Source organism: Pelodiscus sinensis, chromosome 18, assembly GCF_052426305.1.
Source record: "Pelodiscus sinensis isolate ZL-2025 chromosome 18, ASM5242630v1, whole genome shotgun sequence".
Taxonomy (NCBI): domain Eukaryota; kingdom Metazoa; phylum Chordata; order Testudines; family Trionychidae; genus Pelodiscus; species Pelodiscus sinensis.
Window position 1 is genome coordinate 11,965,641 of NC_143069.1, and position 21,501 is coordinate 11,987,141.

The window sequence follows — 21,501 nt, forward strand, 5'->3', positions numbered from 1 at the left end:
GTTACTGAGGGAGGTGGTGAGATCTCCATCCCTAGAGGTTTTTCAGTCCCAGCTTGACAAAGCCCTGGCTGAGATGATTTAGTTGGAATTGGTTCTGCTTTTAGCAGGGGGTTGGACTCGATGACTTCCTGAATTCTCTTCAAGCCCTATCGTTCTATGATTCTATAAAAGAGTTCCCTGAACTCTTTTCAAAAAATTTTTCAAAAAAGAACATTTCTTCTTTTTATCTCTGAGGAGAGCCACTCAGACTCTGCCCAGTGGAAATAAATATGCAGAACCTAGAGGGAGCCATTCTGTTTGTTCTGATGCCCCAAGCAGCTTGATCATTCTGTGCATAGTGAATGTGAGTCTATCTATAGGCTAAATTCTGTTCTTCCTTACACCAAACTAAATATTGATCAGCTCTACTGATTTCAGTTTAAATAAGAGCAAATGTGGCCTGATGAGAAAGAGTTGCCTCCTACTTTCTTTGAGATGGGTAGGATGAAAAAGAGGCAGTTGGTGAGTACTGCCATAAGCTCCCACTTGGTAGCTAAAGGGCCAGGCAGAGCTAAGATCCTCAACAACTTACTGTAAAGTTAATGTATATCATGGATCCCATCATGGAACTCTGTGTCTGGAGTCCATGACTCTGCCCATAGCTGGAAATACCCATTGAAAAGATTTTGAACTAGTACACATAGAACAGAGAATGAAGTGTGCAGCAAACTTTTCCAGGTTCTAGACATCTTGATGTAGGCTGCATAACTTCAGTGTTTTGCTAATAGTTTATGTATGCTTCAGCAGCCACAGGATTGGGCACCATTGTGTTCTTTGGAGAGTCTATTTATAAAAAAGATGTGCTTCCTTATACAAGAGCATTTCACTGAAAGATTGTGTTGTCAGAATTTTCACTGACTTGCCCGAGGTCTAAGTAATGTAGGTCGCACTGTCAGATATAAATATCCAGAATCAGATTCTGGTCTCTGTTACACTTGTGTAAATCCAAAATAATGCCACTGAAGTCAGGGGCATTACCCTGGTTTTACACGAATATCACTGATCAGATTCTAGCTCTAATCCTTCAGTCCAGCTGCATCCTTGAGCATCCAAAGCTCCCACTGAAGTCAAGGGGAACAATCAGCATGCCAGAATGGCAGAACTGAGTCCTAAGTGTTAAGAACTCTCCTTACCAGATTTCTGGTGGACACATCGAACTCTCCGAATACATAGGCGACCATATCCCCTGCTGCACAGTTCTCCACACTTCCTGAACTGAGCAGCTTCAGGACAAAATGGAGAGCTGCCATCCTCACCTGCAAGGGTAGAGATTATGCACAAGTTATTATTATCTCTTCTGCATGCAATATGAGACAGGATATGAGAGTCCTTTTGCTTTTTCTTTTATCTCTTTGGAATAGTGGCTGAAGTACAAATGATTAACACATCTGTTATGTAAATTCCTTGCAACACTGGCTACAGAAGTACCATGCAAATGCCAGTTTTCACTTTCAGGTGACACTGTAATTAGGAAAAAGGCAGCATTTTCTCCTATAAATGGAAACAAACTTGTTTGTCTTAGTGTCTGGCTGAACAAGAAGTAGGTCTGAATGGACTTGTAGACTCTAAAGTTTTACATTCTTTCATTACAGTTAACAAAAAAATCTACATTTGTAAGTTGCATTTTCACGCTAAAGAGATTGCTCTACATCACTTCTATGAGATGAATTGAAAAATATTATTTCTTTTGTCATTTTTACAATGCAAATGTTTGTTATAAAAATAATATAAAGTGCATAGTACACACTTGTCATTGTGTTGTAATTGAAATCAATATATTTGAAAATGTAAAAAACCACAAAAATATTTAATAAATTTCAATTTTTAATCGCATTAATTTTTAGTTAACTGTGATTAATTGAAACCCTATTAATAATCTCAGCCTAAAAATGTGTCTCGTTGCCAGACTCTCCACTGAGTGAAATACTTCCCAGATATTAACAGCAATACCACTATTCCACACACAATCTTACCTTAGCACTCTGATCACTGAGAGCAGATTTCACTGCCTTCACAATCAGAAACTTTCTAACTCTTGTCTCAGGCACTGAAAGATAAGGAGAAGTGTGCAATATAGTATATCTTTGTTCCAAACACTCATGCTCCACATTAGAATGTGTCCTGTGCCCTATTTAAGAGTACTACCAAGCTTCACTCATATACAGAATCAGCGGGGAAAATATAGGACCAGACTCTGATCTCAGTTACACCAGTCTAAGTCTGAAGTATTTCCACTTCTGTAAATAGCACCATCATACTATCCTGATGGAAATATTGTCAGAGAGTTAGACAAATGGAGGTCAGTGAAGTTAGTCTGTGTTTACCACCAGTATAGCAGAATTCGGAATCTATTCTAGAGTGTCTAATACTTATTCAGTCAGGAGTACTATTTTGTTTTTATCTCATTATTATTAACATGCATCCGCCACAAGATTACATTTGTATTTGTACCTTGAAAATATTTTAGGCTACATTCAGCACTTAATTAACCCTGTTGATTTCTGTGTGACCACATGGGAGTAACTTAGAGCAGCACTGGGTCCCTTTAGTGAATTTCCAACCCTCTGGTGAGCATGCATCTAAAAGGGTGTCGCAAGGAGAAGGGAGAAAAATTGTTCTCTTTGGCCTCTGATGATAGGACAAGAAACAATGGGCTTAAATTGCAGCAAGGGAGGTTTAGGTTGGACATTAGGAAAAACGTCCCAACTGTTAGGTTGGTTAAACACTGTGAAAAATTGCCCAGGGAAGTTGTGGAATCTCCACCACTGGAGATATTTAAGAGCAGATTGGATAGACACCTATCAGGGGTGATCTAGACAGTGCTTGGTCCTGCCATGAGGGCAGGGGACTGGACTTGATGACCTCTCAAGGTCCCTTCCAGTTCTAATAATCTATGACTATATGACTATATGAAATTGGAAAGGGTACAGAGAAGAGCGACAAGAATGATTAAAGGTCTAGAGAACATGACCTATGAAGCCAGGCTTCATGAACTGGGCTTGTTTAGTTTGGAAAAAAGAAGATTAAGGGGGGACATGATAGCGGTTTTCAAATATCTAAAAGGGTGTCACAAGGAGGAAGGCGAAAATTTGTTCCTCTTGGTTTCTGAGGACAGGACAAGGAGTAATGGGCTTAAAGTGCAGCAGGGGAGGTTTAGATTGGACATTAGGAAAAAATTCCTAACTGTCAGGGTGGTCAAATATTGGAATAAATTGCCAAGGGAGGTGGTGGAATCTCCCTCTCTGGAGATATTTAAGAACAGGTTAGATAGACATCTGTCAGGGATGGTGTAGACGGAGCTTGATCCTGCCTTGAGGGCGGGGGGCTGGACTCGATGACCTCTCGAGGTCCCTTCCAGTCCTATTATTCTATGATTCTATGATTCTATGACTCTATGTGTTGCAGCAGGGGCAGATGACCGTTTTGCGGGGCCCCGGGCAGCATAATTCCGCGGGGCCCCCCCTTTGCCACGGCGCATGCACAGTGACGCCATGCTCATGCGCGGTGGCACCACGGCGCGTGCGCGGGGCTTTTTGAAGCGCGGGACCCGGGGCGGCCACCTCGCTCGCCCTGCCCTATATCCGCCCCTGTGTTACAGATCCTCTGTGCCCCATTTGCAGAGATGATGAGTATGTTATAGCCCTACCATGCCTGCAAAGCCTTGGTTCTTTAGATCAACCTATAGCAGCTCATGCTTTTAGCTCTGGATGTCCCCAACTCAACCCCCAGCACGATGGCGATGATCGCAGCAGTCACAGTTACTCCTGTGTTACTTACAGTCAGCACCAATAATAGCTGTGAGCAGATTCAGGGTTGCCACACGAACAGTCTCATTCTCAATCTTCAGCTGCGAGTGCAGAAATGCTATGAGGTCATCAGGAGAAGAACGGGCTGCAAAGGAAGAAATCACATCCTCACTAACAACTGAAAGCTCATTCTTACCACACCTACAAAAGAAGGAAGTTACAAGGAAACTACTGTGTAATTTGGAGTCTCTTCCCCTACCTAGCAGTAGGATACAATAGCACAGCTCCATTTGATTTTCCATGATGAGCTGCTGAGTTGGAGAACAGATCTGTGGGAAGAAGAGAAGTGATCAAAGGAAAACTAATCAGAACAAGCAACTGAAAAGAAGATGCTCAATTAATTTCTAAGCACTCACTTCCTACCTTTCCAAATAGAGCTCTGAAGCCAAAAGAAATGGTACTGACTGCACAACAAGAATCAGAAACAATGACCGAGACACTGGATAACAGAAGTTCATGCTTTCAAAGTGTTTTTAGCAGCAGAGCTAATTGAATCAAGACTTGACCCTTGGTAACTGGTTCAAATGGTTAATTATTCCACCATAAAAATGTCGGCCTTATTTGCAGTCTGAATTTGTCCAGCTTCATTTTCTAGTTATTGGCTCACGTTATGCCTTTCTCTGCTAGATTATTACATATGTTTCCCCACATAGATATTATAGACTGCAATTAAGTCACCCTGTCACAGGATAGGTCCTCCCCATTTGGATGGAATCAGTTTTTACTATCTAACTCTAACTCCCTCTAATAACTGGCTTATGCTAAAATTGCTTTACAAACTGAGCTGGATTTTAGCTAATAAAATGAGACCACTATCTGCTTATTCTTAAGCCAGCAGAAACCAATAAGGCATGAGAAGGTCTCCGGGCTCTTCACTAGCATTCAAAAGATGTTTATTCTTAATATGCTTCAGATCTGCTGTGCTTAAGCTCAAGTGATACAAGAACAAGTTCCCCTCACCCGGTCGTGCAGAGCACTGCAGATGGCTTGAAATTTCCCTTCAGGTAGAAGGATCTTATATTCACCAGCGACTTCCAAGAGCTGCCTCAGACTCTACAACAGAGGGTGAAAGTTAGAAGGTGGGCATACAAAGGAGCAATATGCAATGACTGAAGCAGGTTCATGGAATTCATAGATTCCAAGGCCAAAAGGGATGATTGTCATCAACTAGTCAGGCCTTCTGTATGACACAGGCCTTAGAAATTGCCAAAATAATTCCTAAAGCAGAACTTTCAGAAAAAAATCCAATCTTGATTTTAAAATGATCCCCTTGACTCTTGGTAAATGGTTTGAATGGCTAATATCCCACCACTGAAAAGGTAGACCTTATTTCCCATCTGAATGTCTCCTGTTTCAGTTTGTAGCCACTGGATCATGTCATGCCTTTCTCTGCTAGGTCATTACATATATTTCCCCATGCAGATATTATAGACTGTAAGTAAGTCACCTGTCACAGGGTAGGTCCACCCTGTTTGGATGGTATCAGGTTGTGGAGGAGTTAAAGAACTAAGGCAGCCCAAGTGACCTAGTCTCCCCAACCACCATAGCAGGCCTGGTTCTTAGAGCAGCATTGCCTAATAGTCAGGGTCAGTGCAGCAGCCCTTTAATGAGGCTCTTCAGCTCAATGACCCAAGCCCTTCTAGGTACGACCGTGCAACCTAGTGCTCAACCACCCTTTGGGGCAAACCAGTGTTGCCTAGTGGCCAGCCCTTCTCCACCAGGCTCTACCTACTCCACAGGGTCCCAGCCCAGGGCCTTGTCTTGCAGCTCAATGGGGTTTCTTCCAAAACATGCAGAGTCAAAGACTAATACCTCAACTCAATAATGCTTAGTTCACATAGATTGCTTCCCACCATTCTTCTGCAGCAGGTCATCTCAGTAACTCCGTGGTCTCTCCTCCATCTGTGGCATTGGATGGTTGTGGGGGGGTCAACTGGAACCACAGGCTGGCTGGTTTCTGCATCCTAGGGCACTGGCAGTCCCTCCACAAAAGCCTGCAAAGCACCTCTGCTCCCTTCAGCTGTCAGCCTAGACAGAACTGAGCTGCTCCCTTTTATATCCTGGTTCCAGTTGGAGCATTCCCAGCAAGTATGAAGGGGCATAGCCCACAGATCATGATTAGCCCCCGCTGAACCATGCATGGGGGGTATCCTCTGTCACAAACACTCCCCCTTAAGAGGGTGTCCATTGGTGGACCTTCCTCTTCATCGTCTCCTTCCACTTGGGAGAAGTCTGTGTTTGCATGAGCCTTCCCTGGCCCAGCGTAACATACAGAAGTCATAGGGTTGGAGCGGGAAGTACTACCTCATGATTCAGGCACTGGTGTCCTTCATGTTATTAATCCATCTGAGGGGTGCATGGTTGGTGACCAGTTGAAAGGGCTTCCCCAGTACAGAATATCCCAGGGTATGTCTACACTACAGCGCTAATTCGAACTAACTTAGTTCGAATTAGTTAATTCGAACTAAGCTAATTCGAACTAATGCATCCAGACTAAAAAAACTAGTTCGAATTAGCGTTTTGCTAATTCGAACTAGCATGTCCACATTAAGTGGACCCTGAACCGGGCTTAAGGATAGCCGGAAGCAGTGCCGGCAGGGCATCAGATGAGGACTTAGAGCGTGGAGCTGCTGCCTCAGGCTAGCCGAGGGCTGTGCTTAAAGGGACCCGACCCCCACCCCGGACAGACAGTTCTCAGGGGTGCCCCTCTTGCAAAGCAGTCCTGGCTTGGAGTGCTCTGAGTGCCCACACTGGGCACATCACAGCACTCGGCCATCAGCCTGGCTGTACTTGCCGCAGGCTGCCATCTGGGGAGAAGGAGCAATTGGGGGGCTGCAGGAGAGCTTCCACCCCCAGAAGCACGCAGAGCCAGCCCAGTCCTCCCCATCGGGGGCTCGTACCCCATTCCTCCCTCACCTCCTTCCACTTACCCTTCCCTAGCCCCCCTTCCTGATGTACAAAATAAAGAAAACGTGTGGTCAAAAATAGAATCTCTCTTTATTGAACAAAACTGGGGGAGACTGGGAAAAGGAGGTGGGAGAGGGGAAGAGAGAGGGTGGGAGAGGGGAGGGCAACTACAATGATCAGAGGTTTGGAACAGGTCCCATATAAAGAGAGGCTAAAGAGACTGGGACTTCTCAGCTTAGAGAAGAGGAGACTGAGGGGGGATAGGATAGAAGTCCATAAAAGCATGAGTGGGGTGGAGAGGGTGCATTAAGAAAAGTTCTCCATTAGTCCCCATAATAGAAGGACTAGAGGACACCAAAGGAAAAGGATGGGTAGCAGGCTTCAAACTACTAACAGAAAGGTGCTCTTCACAAAGCAAAGATTCAACCTGTGGAACTCCTTGCTGCAGGAGGTTGTGACAGCTAGAACTAGAACAGAGTTTAAAGAGAAGTGAGATAAAGTGATGGAAGTTGGGTCCATGGAGTGCTATTAGCCAGGGGGTAGGAGTGGTGTCCCTGCCCAAAGTTTGTGGAAGACTGGAGAGGGATGGCACGAGACAAATGGCTTGATCACTGTCTTCGGTCCACCCCCTCCAGGGTCCCTAGGGTTGGCCACTGTCGGCAGACAGGCTACTGGGCTAGATGGACCTTTGGTATGACCCAATACGCCCATTGTAAGCTCAGGGCTCAGGGTTGGGGGTCTCAGTGGACCACCTTCATTTTCATGCACACCTGCTCCTAGGTGGCCAGGCTGGCAGCTCTCCTGCCCTAGACGGCCACTTTCCTGTGCTTAGTGCGGAGGTCGTGGACGAGGTCCATGATGTCCGCACTAAACCAGGCGGGTGTGGTCTTGGGCAGGCTCCCGAGAGCCGCTAGCCTGGTCCCGGGAAGAGGGGGATGGCTGGGTGGCAGCGGGTGGCTGGCTCGAGCCGTGCCAGGTGCAGGGTCTGTTAGCTGGGTGCTGGCCAGCCTGTGCCCCTTTAAGAGGTCCGGGGCCGGAAGGGGGGCAGACGAGTTTCCCTGGTGTTGGCCAGAGTGGCCACCAGGGAAAGCTGGGGAGGGCTAGCCTCCCACTAGTTTGAATTAAGGGGCTACACACCCCTTAATTCGAACTGGTAAGTTCGAACTAGGCTTAGTCCTCGTTCAATGAGGTTTACCTAGTTCGAACTAAGCACACCACTAGTTCGAATTAAGTTCGAACTAGCGGAGCGCTAGTGTAGCACCTATCAAAGTTAATTCGAACTAACATCCGTTAGTTCGAATTAACTTTGTAGTGTAGACATACCCCCAGGGTGTAGATCACCCACTTCATGGTCAGGGCCTCCCTTGCTATAGTAGGGCGGCAGGTCTCTCAGGAGAACAGCTTGCAGCTGAGATAAAGGATCTGGTGCTCCTTCCCACCTATTTCTTGAGATAGTACCACTCCTGGTCCTACCTCCGAGACCTCCATTTGAAGGATAGAAGGCTTTGTGAAGTTGGATGGGATAGGACCAGCTCTTGGTTCAGCTGTTTTCACAGGGCCTGGAAGGCTTCCTCACAGTCTTCTGATTACTGGATTTTCTGTGATTGGGTGTTCTTCATCAGGTCCAATAATAGGGTGCCCAGTGTGATGAAGTTGAGTACTAAGCAGCCACTGTGTCTGAAGTATTGTGGCACCTGTTTCTTTGTCAGGGAGGTGGGGCAGTCACACAAGCCTTAGACCTTATTTATCAAGGAGCTATAGTTTTCCCCTTCCTACTGTGTTCACTAAGATGGCACTTGGCTGGATTCACAGTGAGTCCTGCATCTATTGGGGCTTACAATACCTTGCTAAGATGTCAGAGGTGTTTCCCCCAGCTGGTGCTGTGGATGACAATATTCTTAATGCATACGGCTGTATATTGCATATATGTTTGCAATATTTGGTTCATGAGCTGCTGAAAAGTGGCTGAGGCTCTGTGCAGCCCAAATGGCATCCTGCTGTATTGCTATAAGCCAAGCAGGGTGTGAAAGGCACTCTTCTCACAGGAAGCCGGTATCAGGGGTATCTACCAATATCTGTTGGTCAGTTCTAGTGTGGAAATGAACTTTGCATTTCCCACTGTATTCCTCCTTGAGATTTCCCCATGTATGCATCCCAGTATCACTTCAGCTTTTTTGGCCACAGCATCGCATTTGTAGGTCATGTTCAGCTGAGTATTCACCAAGTTTCCCAAAATATTTTTCAGAGTTACTGTTTCTCAGGAAGCATCCCTCAACATGTATGTATCACCTACATTGTTTTGTTCCTAGATGCATCTATTTACATTCAGCCATATTTAAATGCACATTTATTGTTAGCACCCAGTTTACCAAATGATCTATATCACTCTGAATCAGTGAGTTGTCCTTTCCATTATTTACCACTCCCCAATTTTTATTTCATCTGCCAATTTTATCAATGATGATTTTATGTTCTCTTCCAGGCTATTGATAATGAGATGACAGTCTAACTCCTTCCTGTACCTACACACTTTTCTTCTTTGCTGCTTGAAGCTTCCAGGATATCTCTGATGAAATCTACATATTTTACTACATTTAGGCTCTTGTGTAGTCCTTTGATACTTTTAGTCAAGTCCATGAGACATTGATTCCCTCAAAGTCACGGGCATTCCAATCCCAAAAGCAACCACATATTCTGGACCAGAAAGCCAACATAGATTGGGAGTAAACCATGGAGGAAGTGGGGAGGGGGGAAGGGCAGCAGGGTTGTGGCCCTGGATTTGCTGCTTGGCTTGTACTGAGCCAGCTCACATAGACTGAGCATGCTCAATCATACTACTGAAGCCAACTGCCCTCACTCCATCCTCTCACTATCAGCAGACAAGAGTTACCTTGGTCATGTGATACTGAGGGTAGATGAAATAAGAGAGACAAGGTGGGTGAAATAATATCTTTAATTATATTATCTCACCCACCTTGTCTCTCTAATGTCCTTGAACCAACACAGCTACAACAGCCCTGTACACAACGGTAGATGAAATAGACAGTGATTTTATATCTATCTAGTTATAGAATCTAAAGCAATGCAATTCAGGCCTTCTTAGTATTAATTTTCAGCTACTGGCAGTTTACTTAATACTGCCCAGAGACAACACACAGCAGCCCCTGCTCTGAGGAGTTTATTTATAATCTAAAAGAGAGACACAGAGTTGATAGGATGTTCCAGTAAATCACAAGGAGGGAGTATCTTATGGGGGAGGGGGAAGGGAACAGGTGTTTTGTTTCTTACTTCCTTATCATCTCCAGAAACAGAAGATACTTTTCATGAGAGGCTTTTACCTACAAAACTTGTCACCTGGGTCACCATGTCTATAAAATCAAGACTTGTGTGTTTATCTATTATCTAACAAGTCACTATGTAGACCAGGAAACGCCACTGGTAGCAGCTAGTGCAGTTCACCTATGCGCACACATTGATAGTTATTTTAATAAGTATCTCACCTTGGTGACATGAAAAACATTAACATCCTCTTTATATTGCTCAAGGAGCCATGGGATCTGTTCGAACACCTTATCTTGATGCTCTTCTTTATGCAGGAGGAGGCTCATCATAGTACCAAGGGCTTTGATAATGGCCTGCATGAGCTACATAGAGACACAGAATTTATGTTCCTACAAATTCATTCAATATCATGCAATGGGCCCATCTTTTCTACTTCTGACGAGTGCAATTTCCCTTTTCCACTGTTGAAACAGCCCTATCTCAATATTTCCTGGTAAAGAGTTAAGACTCATGCATGGCTTCGTCTACACTGGCATGATTTTCCGAAAATGCTTTTAACGGAAGAGTTTTCCGTTAAAAGCATTTTCGGAAAAGCACGTCTAGATTGGCAGGATGCTTTTCCGCAAAAGCACTTTTTGCGGAAAAGCGTCCGTGGCCAATCTAGACACGCTTTTCCGCAAAAAAGCCCCAATTGCCATTTTCGCGATCGGGGCTTTTTTGCAGAAAACACTACTGTGCTGTCTACACTGGCCCTTTTGCGCAAAAGTCTTTCGGAAAAGGACTTTTGCCTGAACGGGAGCAGCATAGTATTTCCGGAAAAGCATTGACGATCTTACATGAGATCGTCAGTGCTTTTCCGGAAATTCAAGCAGCCAGTGTAGACAGCTGGCAAGTTTTTCCAGTCTAGACACAGCTATGGTGTTGGTTTCAGAATTATATTCTACTGCACCTCACAACTTTCCCAAGTGGGATATTTCCCCAGATTAGTATGCACACTAAACCAACTCATTCCTGCTGTAACTCTACTGGAACTGAATAGACATCTGCCAGGAATGAATTTAGCCCATTCTCCTATATTCATCTGCATGTCAGGTGACAAAACTGGAATCTATGTACACTATGTACAGACAGAATTTCCATGAGATTGTGACATTATAATCTTTTTTAAATGTTTTACATCATACTCCGTTCTATCCCAAAGAACCTGCCATTGAACTCCATCATCACAAAGAGTGCCATACACAGAGAATTTAACAATACAATTTCTCATAAAGGTTTAGAAAGCCTACAATTCTCACCTCCAAATCTTCACATGTGGTCCATTTGCTTGTCACATGACGATAGAGGGGAAGAATTTCATCACAGAATTGAGATTTACCCATTTTGGGAAATGGCCACTTTTCCCAGTTACTAAAATATACATTTACTGCCCTTGACCATTTTTCCAGAACTGCATGGAAGGAAAAAAGACAGGCAATATGAAAAGGATGCACTAGTAATAAGGATACGTTGTTTTATCAGTGAAGACACCCAGGCTTGTAGTTTATTACAATTCCATGCCCAATTCAGGAACAGCTGATGAAATCCAATAACAGTTTTGAATGATTTCTCTTCCCTCCTTTCCTTTTCTTGTTTCTCAAAAGGCTTTCTTCTCTTTTGTCTCTCTCCATCTCTTTTTAATTCCCATCATTTGAAAACATATTTTTTTCTCCCTTGTTACCTCTTAATTAGAGATGATTGTAAAGGTAGTTGAAATTAAATTAAAAGTGTTTACTCTTGTTTTTTTTCAAAATTTCAAATTACAAAGGTCATTCACATGTTTCAAAAATCAACAAATTTCAGCCACCTTTTTAGCTGCACAAAAACACTGAACACATCCTGATTAAAACTGTCATTGACATTTTTTCAGTTTAATATTCCATCAACTTGGAAAAAAATATGAAAAATGTAATACAAAACCAAAATATTTTGACCAGCTGTTTTCTGAATGATTCATGTCCTCTGCAGTTATTGCTTATTTAGCCCTAAAACTGTATGATTTCCTGTTGGGTTACAGTTTGTCTGAAAGATGTTCAGTGCCCCTAACTCCTATTAGCTATACTGAGATTTGACAGCATTTTGCCCTAAAATTAGATGCACCCGCTGCCCTTGAAAGGAAAATTAAGGCTCAATCCTATGTTCTATGAAGCTGATGGCAAAATTCCCATTGATCTCAAAGGTGCAGGATTAATCCCTTAGGCCTGATCTACACTAAAGGGGAAAGTTGACTTAAGGTACGCAACTCCAGCTATGTTAATTATGTAGCTGGAGTTGACGTATCTTAAATCGTGTTTTCAGACTGTCCACACAGTGGAAGGTTGACAGGAGTGTTATTCCTCATGAGAAGCAGGACTACCGGTGCCAACGGGAGCACCCACTCAGTTCGAATTAGTGGGTCTTCACTAGACCTGCTAATTTGGACCCTGGTGATCAACTACAGCAGCATTGATCTTCTGCATAGTGTAGACGTGGCCTTACTTGAGCATCAACTAAAAAGCAAAGGAAGAGAGAAGTGGAGAAGACCAGAGGACAGAGAAAGAGGGTGAAAGGAGATGATAATTAAGCAACTAAAGAGGAGGAATGGGTGGAGGGGTGGAAAACGGGAAATTTTTAAATGTAATTCAGTCTGTTGCCTGCACATTCTCCCCCAGGAGTTTCCTGGCACATGGGCAGCATCAGCTTTTGTTTATTTTTAAAATATCCACAAGTCATAAAGGGCCTGAACTTACAAATGCTCAGCACCTCCAGCAAAGTAAGGAGCACTCTCAACTCCACTGAGTGCCACAGGAGCATGAGGACTCAGCCCCTGGTACAATCCAGTTCAGAGCCTGTTTGTAACGATCAGTCACTTAACTCTGTACCAAGGCCCCTAAATATCCATTTTGGACATCTACAATAAGTGCTGGCACTTACCACCACAAAATGCTTGCCTCAGCCTGCTCTCGTCGTCTAACATCCGCATGGAGCTCATGCCGTACAGGGTCATTCCCACAAAAGGAATGCACTTGAGTGCTGAAAAGAAGGACCAGAAGAAAAGGAAGAGAGACAATTGACTGTTATCTGCCTTCTTACTATCGCATTTAGAAACACCGCTGGGTCGGATGCTATGGGCTCCTAGGTCATTTTGTGCTGCGTACACAAATGATAAGGCAGAAGTAAAAAATCAGTGGGGGATTTACCCTGAGGAGGAGCATTCTCCACCAATGTGCAGCTGTGCCAGATGCCCAATCCTCTCCCAGAGTAGGAGAGAGAGCACTGGGGAGGGATGAGAAATGGAATGGAGAAGAGCTCCACTAGAGCTGATTTTCCTCAATCCTGTCCTTTAAGAACTTCAAATGGGGCATAAGAGCTTGCACCTTGGTGTGGATAGCTCATGGTCTAGCAACTGGAACCAGCCACAGCAGTTCATCTCATGCCCCCCAAATAGCACTCTGTGTAGCTGTACAGAGTGTGAACCTCTGTCCTTAAATGGAAGACAATAACTTTGAAACAAAAGATGGAAGTTGACATACGATAAGCTGATGATAGGTTGCCCAGCGTAATCAAAGTGAACACGTCAGACAGCTTCAGTGGATTCAGATGACATTGAAGCTCATACATCACCTCACTGAAATAGCAGCGTGCCAGAGCCACTAATGTGTTGCTCGCTGCCACTTTTAGTTCATTTGTTGCGTCCTTAAAAAATACAAAAAGAGAGAGACTGAAGTGATTAAAGCCAACTACACCAGCCAATGCTGCTCAAATGAATCAAGTTCTTATTTCTGTTTTCCACCCAACTTTCTGAGAACAGAATCATGAGTCATAAATAATCATTGAATCGTTTGGCTAAACACTTCTCAGCCTTTCAGTTGTTTGCAAGCTGCTTAGACTATTCGCTATTAGCTATTTGTTGTGGATGATTGGCTATCATAGTGACATGATATTTTTCCCTCAGAGGAGGTGGGCAGCTTCAAGATATTCAGAGAATTTTCCTGAATAAACTATACCCTAAATCCAAATACTGCTTCTTTTGGAAACAGCTCCGATTCTGTTTAAAGGTTTCATCCTGCTGCTTAACACCATAGTATCAGAGCACCTTCCACACAAAATCAGTATCAATAATGAAATCCCTAGGAGACTTCACAAAATACTTGCTTGTTAAGAAACGGTAGGCCTCTCTGCATCTGATATATGTCACAATATCCTGACCTTACAAAGCACTTAAGCACACGTGTAACTTGAACAAGATGAAACTAGTCACATGCTGCTTAGGACCTGGGATTTCTGGAGGACGGTGTGGGGATCTGTGGGCCCCTAGCAGTCATTAATCCTGGAGTTTCAGTATATAGTTTACAAACAATGTTTTAATTAGTTTAAGCTTTCATTCCTGTCATTAGCATATAGGGAAAACTAACTTACCTGAGTATCAGAGGGGTAGCCGTGTTAGTCTGAATCTGCAAAAGCAGTGAAGTGGGTCTTTGACCACAAAAGCTTATGCTCCAACACTTCCGTTAATCTAACTTACCTGAGTCTCTCTCATGTGCTTTGAGGCAAGTGTTATTATTTTGCTCAGTAGCCTTCTCTTTAGGACCTGGGCATCCTGCTGTAATACTTTCTCCAGGATACAGTAAATGTCTACTCTGTTTTTCTGGGGACAAAACATAAAAGAACAATTGGGGAAAATGTTTCCTTGATGACAATATAGTAATGCTATAAGCTAATATAGTAACGCAATATAGTAACACTTACACTAATAAGCTTCTGCCCAAAAGAGTTTACAATCTAAACATGAAACAACTAGCCCAGGCTAAAAGAGCAGATCAATAGCCAGGAAAATAATTCAGGTCTTCTGATTCACTATCTGGAGTCCTCTCCACTAGACCACACTGATTCCACAGCCTGCATACTCACTCAAGTAACCCCTAGTCTTCATTTGTATAAAACTTGCTATGCCCTCCACAATCACCCCAGCTAGCAGCATTTCAGAAGAAGCTGAGCAATTTACACATTTTTAATCAGAATAAGGGCCCTGCACTTCCCCCTTATCTAATTTCGTTTATTATTATTATTGTTGTTATTATTATTATTATTATTGTTATTATTATTATTATTATTGTTATTGTTGTTATTGTTATTATTAGCATCATGCCTTTTTTTATCCACTCCAGACAGAATTTGTAAATACAATGATAAAATACCCAACTCCTGCAGTAAATCTTCTGCAGCTTTTAGGGAAAATTAGCTCAGGAGTTACCTCTACATTGACAGTAGCACACTTGAAGGTCTCTTTTATGGGGTCCATCAAAGTTCAAATTCACAGATGATACTAAATATGGAGGAGTTGAAGGTATGAGTTGTGACAGAGAAATAATAAAGAGGGGCACAGAGATATTAGAAACCTGAGCAGAACAAGACTGATTTCAGAGAACTGAAAACTAGCGCACCTAGAGAGGGGGTCAATATAACTGACATAATGAGAGGGAGAAAAGTGGGAAACAACAAGTGACCTGGAGTGACAGTGAAAAAAAAAGTCAGCCATCTGGGTTGGGTTTGTTACATACAGGAATCTTGTCATAAAGCAGGAAGACAACAGTTTCTCATTGTTCATCTGAGGTGTGACTGCTTCTGGCTTATTTCACTTTTTTGGCACCACATTCCCCAGAAAAGATCAACAGCTTGGAAGTAATTCAGGAGAAAATTTTAAAAAGTGCAGGGAGGCCAGCAGAACTGACTTTTAAATAGAGACCTGCAACCTCTATGGGATCTGACCTCATGCATCAGGGTGAGGTTGGGTGGGTGTAGGGGAGCCTGCCTTGACAATAAATGGCCACGTCTCCCTTTAACACGTGCGGATCTCTAACAAGCACAACCCAGGCCTGTCTCAAGTCTGGTGCACATAAGCATGCAGGCAAGGTCATGGGAGAAGCTGTGAGAGGAAGGAATGTTTTGCATAACAATGCAGATGAAGCATGGTACGTGAGACTATGTCAAGAAAACATGGCAAGCAATCTTGTACAGGTACTTCTGTTTCTGATAACCACAAATTACAGATGCAGCCATACAACTGTCAACTATGCACATAGCAGCAACATCCTGAGTGACAGGATGTACTCCAGATAGGGTATTGGGCATGTTCCATATCCTACACAATACGTAATCAATTGGTAAATATTATTAGAACAACCAAGTCTCGCTTTGCTATAAAATGGGCTTAGTAAGAACAATCAGTGGGAGGGAATGAGCAGGATTGACCCACAGGTACTGCTCGATGTAACTAGAAGTAAATAGGCCCTTCACACCGGTGATCCAGTGCATGGTGTTCCAATGCATGGGAAGAAAAGGAACCCTGACCTCCTGCCTGCTACTGTAGGTAGCATACGGGTGAAGTGTAAGTGAACTAGTCTTTCTTATTGTATTATAGTAGCTCTTTTATTAATTGCTTTTGCATTGCTTTGCACTATATTCTTGCTTTAGAATGTATGGCATTTAAGGTTTAAATTGTGTAGTAATTGTTTTTAAGGCTTGTAAAACTTAAACAACTGTAATAACTGCTTAAAGCTTGCAATAAATAAGAAAGTGGTTAAGTATCCCTGGAGTGTCCTGGTTTCTCTTGGATCTAAAATGAATCGTATCACATCACAGTGGGAAAACAACTGGACTCCCCTGGGCTCAGATCAGGTCAGCTCTCCTCCACAGAGTCAGCACAACCGTGACTGCCTACTCCAGCCAGCCACCACTTCCTTGCTGCATAGCATGCACTGTGGAGTGAGGATGCTTAGGAGTCAGTGTTTCTTACCCTGCAGCACGTACATTGCACAGCAGGGGGCAGTATCAGAGACATAAAATTTAGACTTTAACATCAGGAAAAATGCCCCAGCTATAAGACATCTATCAGGTTATTACATCGTCTTCATTGGAAAGTGGTGGAAACCCAGTCACTAGGAGCTTTTAAAATTGGTTTGGCCCCAAAAAATGAAAAAGGCACTGCTGGGAAATTGGATGATCCAACAAGCCTTTCACACCTGTCTCCTGTGAGTCTATAACTCTGAATTCAGGCAGCTGAAGGTGTGAACTGCCTGCTAAGGTCATAAAGCACTTTGGAATGTTCAAAGCCAATGGTTGGCTACACATTCCAGTGGTTGTGCTTTTAAAGGATGCTGCTGCAAACTGCTATTATTACTGCTCTAGTGGGGAGAGGCTCTGCCTCTTTCCATTCATTTTTAAATGTAAGGAAGATTTTTAATTGAAAATCATAATTGATAACTTATGAATACAAGCGCCCCACACTATTCAAGTGAGCCAGAAATGAACTGCTTGTCTTGGCTTCCTGGTACTTGAAACTAAAATGCCTTCTGTGTTGACCCTTAATAGAGAAATGGACTTTGCTGGATGCGAGTATTAATAAAAGAAAAAGGGGGTTGGATTATTTAAGAACCCTTCAGAGCTATATCCCAATCATATGTCATTATAATTAAGAAGTGTTGTCTTGGGTTTAGAGCAGAGAGTCAGTTCACATGGGTTTTATTCACCATTCTTCTACTAACTCACTATGTGGTGTTGAGCAAGTTATTTAATTCCCCATGACACAGCCCATCAGTAAATGGGGATGTTTATCACTCTCCCAAAGGTGCTGTAAAACCTGATTCATGCGTAAGTAGGTAAGTGCTTTGAGGTTTTTGGATGAAGATGCTAAAGGAGGACAAAATACTGCTATAAGAGATTATAGATACCCCTACAGTGCACTTTTATAATATACAGCCCATGTACTCCAGTGTGTACAAAAGGACAGTGCTCCTCTGAGTGTCTCTTTATTATATCATCCTGATCTGTAACAGAATTTTGCATGATGAGTTTTGCATGAAGACAGAAGGGTAAATACTGATTACACTGAAGGTGGGCTGAGCCAAGTTCTGTATTGAATTACTTCCATGAAGTCAAACAGAATTTGGAGTGGAAACATGGAAAACAGATGTGATTTGATGTAACTGCCCTACCTCATCCTGCTGAAGTTTTTCTAGCAGAACAGTCACAACGACAGCCAGTTTGGTCTCAGCTATCTTGACAATCTGAAGGGCAATAGAGGCCTTATCTTGATCGTCCATATGGTCCAGGAGGAAAACAACCTCGCTGTAAACAGCTGAAATTAAAGGAAAGGATTCTGCTGGTTATCATTGATGTTGGGATTCAGGGCTTGTGTCTTTAATTCACTATCTAGTAAAGACTCTGTAGGAGACCAGACATGGTGATAAGTGGACCTGGGAATCATGCAAATCCTTTTCTTCCCTCATGGTGACCATGTCTGTTTGCAGAGCTATTGTGGGGGGACGGATTATAATAAGGAAAAGCTGCTCCTTTTAAATAAGATCCCCACATAAAATAATCTTTTCCACCTTTACTATTAATTTAGGCATTTTGATAGCACACAGAATAATTTAGAGCCAAGATTTTTAAAACTGGGTGCCTAAACTAAAACTCCTCAATCCATATTAACACGCCTACATCCTGATTCAACAAATTAATCACATGCCTAACTCAATGCCAACAAATAAATCTAAAGTTAAACACATGCTGAAGTGTTTTGCTTAGTCAGGGTGTCATTTCCAAAAGTGCTGAGCACCCAGAATTACCTATGGATGGTGCAAAGAACTTCTAGGGGTTCAGTATCTCTTGAAAATCAAGCCACTTTTTAAAGACCCCACTGTATGAATTTAGAAGTCAAACTTTATGCACTCTGTTTTGAAAAAAGGCTTCAGTTTTATTTTATGGTAATTTAAATACTTGCAGAGAAGACACATGGAATAGGTATTTGTCCAGTTGCCTCTAGAGACCCTAAAAGATTTTCCCCCAATGCACAACATAAGAACATAAGAACGGCCGTACTGGGTCAGACCAAAGGTCCATCTAGCCCAGTATCCTGTCTGCCGACAGTGGCCAGCACCAGGTGCCCCAGAGAGGGTGGACAGAAGACAATTATCAAGCGATTTATCTCCTGCCATCCCTCTCCAGCCTCTGACAAACACAGGCCAAGGACACCATTTTATCCCCTGGCTAATAGCCTTTTATGGACCTAACCTCCATGAAATTATCTAGCTAGGTGTTTTCCATGGGTAGGGTGATTGCCCCATACCTTTATGTGAAGCCTCAGAGATTAAGTCTTGGTAAGTCTTGCTCACATAGTCAGGATCAGTGTTACCCGTAAACTGAGCACTTGGGTGGCAGACATGTGTTTCTAATGGTTGTACACATCCGTACATGCCTCAATGCACATCAAATGTATTCTACACGTAGAATTGGAGAGAACATTGGTCAGGATGCAATTGATCTCCAGATTTGAGGGTGGGGAGGAATTTTCCCTGGGTCAGACTAGCAGGGATTATTGTTTGGGAGGTTGGGAATTTGTCTTCTTCAGGAGTATGGGGCACTGATCAACCACCAGGATCATCAGGGCATTTCTGACCTAATCATTTCTCTACCATTGCAAAGGCCTCAGGCATTGGTAGCATTTCAGTTTCTCCTATCCTCTGTCTGCAGCACACAGCATCTTGGTCTCCTAGGCCTTGGGCACATCTACACAGCAGGGCTAAAGCAGAAATAAGCTACACAACTTGAGCTATCAATTGTGCAGCTTAAGTTGAAATAGTTTATTTTGGCTTTTGGCGCTGTATACACAGCAGGAAGTCGGGGAAAGAGCACTCTTCCTCCTACTTCCCTTACTCCCCATAAAATGCGGGTTATAGGAGTCGGAGAAAGAAGTCCTCCAGCTTGACATTATTTGACATTATGTTGAAATAATGGCTTGCTGTGTAGATGCGGACTATGTTATTTTGCAATAACATCAGTTATTCCAAATTAACACTGCTGTGTTGACATACCCTTCAAGAGTGACAATTTTTAGTCCAAGACAAGTTTTGGTTTCAGCATAGGGTTGCTAGGTGAAACGTAATGGTTTGTGACATACAGAAGATTAAAGTACATGATCTAATGACCTACCAGCCTTAAACTCGATGAAACTGTGAAATAGTTGATGTATTAATAAAATCAGGATTTTATCTCCCATGTGTCTCTCAGCAGAAATTCTCCTAGAGACTTAATATTTAACAAGAAATCTGAAATGCCATATTTATCTGTCTCCATTGTAACAGCATTCCAAGGCATGGAGGAGGAATTGATCAGAATTTACCCTTCCCATGAAAGATTGCTCAAGATTAGGCGATTACCCATCCTTACCCTTCGATTCCAACACCCAGATGCAGATGGAATCAGAACTGTAACTTACATTGCCCATACAGTTGCAATAGTAATGGTGAAGGATTAAGAGCACTAGTGTTGCTAAGAAACGCTTTGTTATCCTCCATTTAATATGCTAGCTATCCACTTAATATCTTAAGTAGACAGCAGGTACATCTAGACTGCAGAGTTTTTCCAGGATACCAGAGATATCCCAGAAAAGCTCTGCCACGTCCAAGGAATGCGTCTGCTTTTCCAAAAAAATATTGGAAAAGCAGACATGTTTTTTCAGCATCTCAGTAAACCTCGTTCTACGAGGAAGAAGGGATGTTCTGAAAGAGGCTTTTTTTCTGACATTTGGCCCAGTGTAGACGGGCCAACTGTCAGAAAAAAAGCCTCTTTCAAAAGAAAAGTGATAGAACTTTGTAGTCTAGACACAGTCAGCTAGAAGAGAAGTCCTTCTGTGTTTTCTCTTCTAATTTCTCCCATCTCTGATGCTTTGCACCACTGGATTTTGGCTCCAAGGATGCAGAAGTCATAAAATAAGGACCCATATTAACAACATAAAACAACTGGAGAAAGGAAAGAAGACCTTCCCCATAACATCCAATAGTGACACAGGTTGTCAGGAAAGTTTCCAGGTTCAGAGGCTGTAGGCCAGTCCTTCAACTCAAGTCAATTAAAAGGGAAGTCAGTAGAGGCTCACTGGATTTACAGCAGCTAATGATCTGGTCATAGAAATGGAGAATATTACACGTTTCTATGCACCCATGCTCTTGAATGTGTATGTGTGGATACAGGTTGGATATAAAAAATACAATAGTGACCCTTACCTCTATCAATTACCTCCTGTTCACTCACAAATGTATTCATGGTTTAGTCTTTCCTCAACACCTTCTCTCAATCCTTTCTCCAACTAGCTCCAGTACTGAGAGATAGATGGCCTCTCAGTCTGTCAACCAGAACTTCCAGTTAAACTTACACAAGCACTATTGTGACATCCTTGTGACCTAAGCAAATTCCATAAACTGTTGATGACCAGGTAGGCACACAGGGACTCTGTCACTTTGCTGGAGAGAACTATGGTTAAGATGACCTGTCACCTGTCTATGACTTTTACTAAAAATTGCCCTAAATAAATTTTAGGTGCTGGGGAAAGGCAGCACTCCAGCAGACTCCACTGCTCTGAGAGCAGGCTAGGGTGCCACTACTACTTCCACTC

The 21,501-nt window shown here is 42.9% G+C and overlaps 1 protein-coding gene across 1 annotated transcript; it reads right to left on the reverse strand.

Annotated features, from left to right (window-relative positions):
* Positions 1-1,148: 1,148 nt before the first annotated feature.
* LOC149523228 (maestro heat-like repeat-containing protein family member 2A) lies at positions 1,149-21,223 on the reverse strand. Its single transcript, XM_089770398.1, has 10 exons — positions 21,113-21,223; positions 18,047-18,189; positions 14,578-14,700; positions 13,530-13,748; positions 10,253-10,396; positions 4,806-4,898; positions 4,045-4,114; positions 3,817-3,930; positions 2,013-2,086; positions 1,149-1,295 (listed from the first exon to the last, which is right to left on the reverse strand). Exons 1-10 carry the CDS (start codon positions 21,150-21,152, stop codon positions 1,149-1,151), a joined length of 1,167 nt encoding a protein of 388 aa, XP_089626524.1. The 5' UTR covers positions 21,153-21,223.
* Positions 21,224-21,501: the final 278 nt, after the last annotated feature.

What these genes read in the sequence shown, in the direction of transcription:
- LOC149523228 (XM_089770398.1), bottom strand. Translation starts at nt 21,152, where the DNA reads ATGAATACATTTGTGAGTGAACAGGAGGTAATTGATAGAG. An exon ending in AGCACATGAGAGAGACTCAG is followed by an intron (nt 13,749 to 14,577) that starts GTAAGTTAGATT and finishes GTATTTTTTAAG; the next exon opens with GACGCAACAAATGAACTAAA. An exon ending in GCAGTGCTCTGCACGACCGG is followed by an intron (nt 4,115 to 4,805) that starts GTGAGGGGAACT and finishes TTCTTCCCACAG; the next exon opens with ATCTGTTCTCCAACTCAGCA.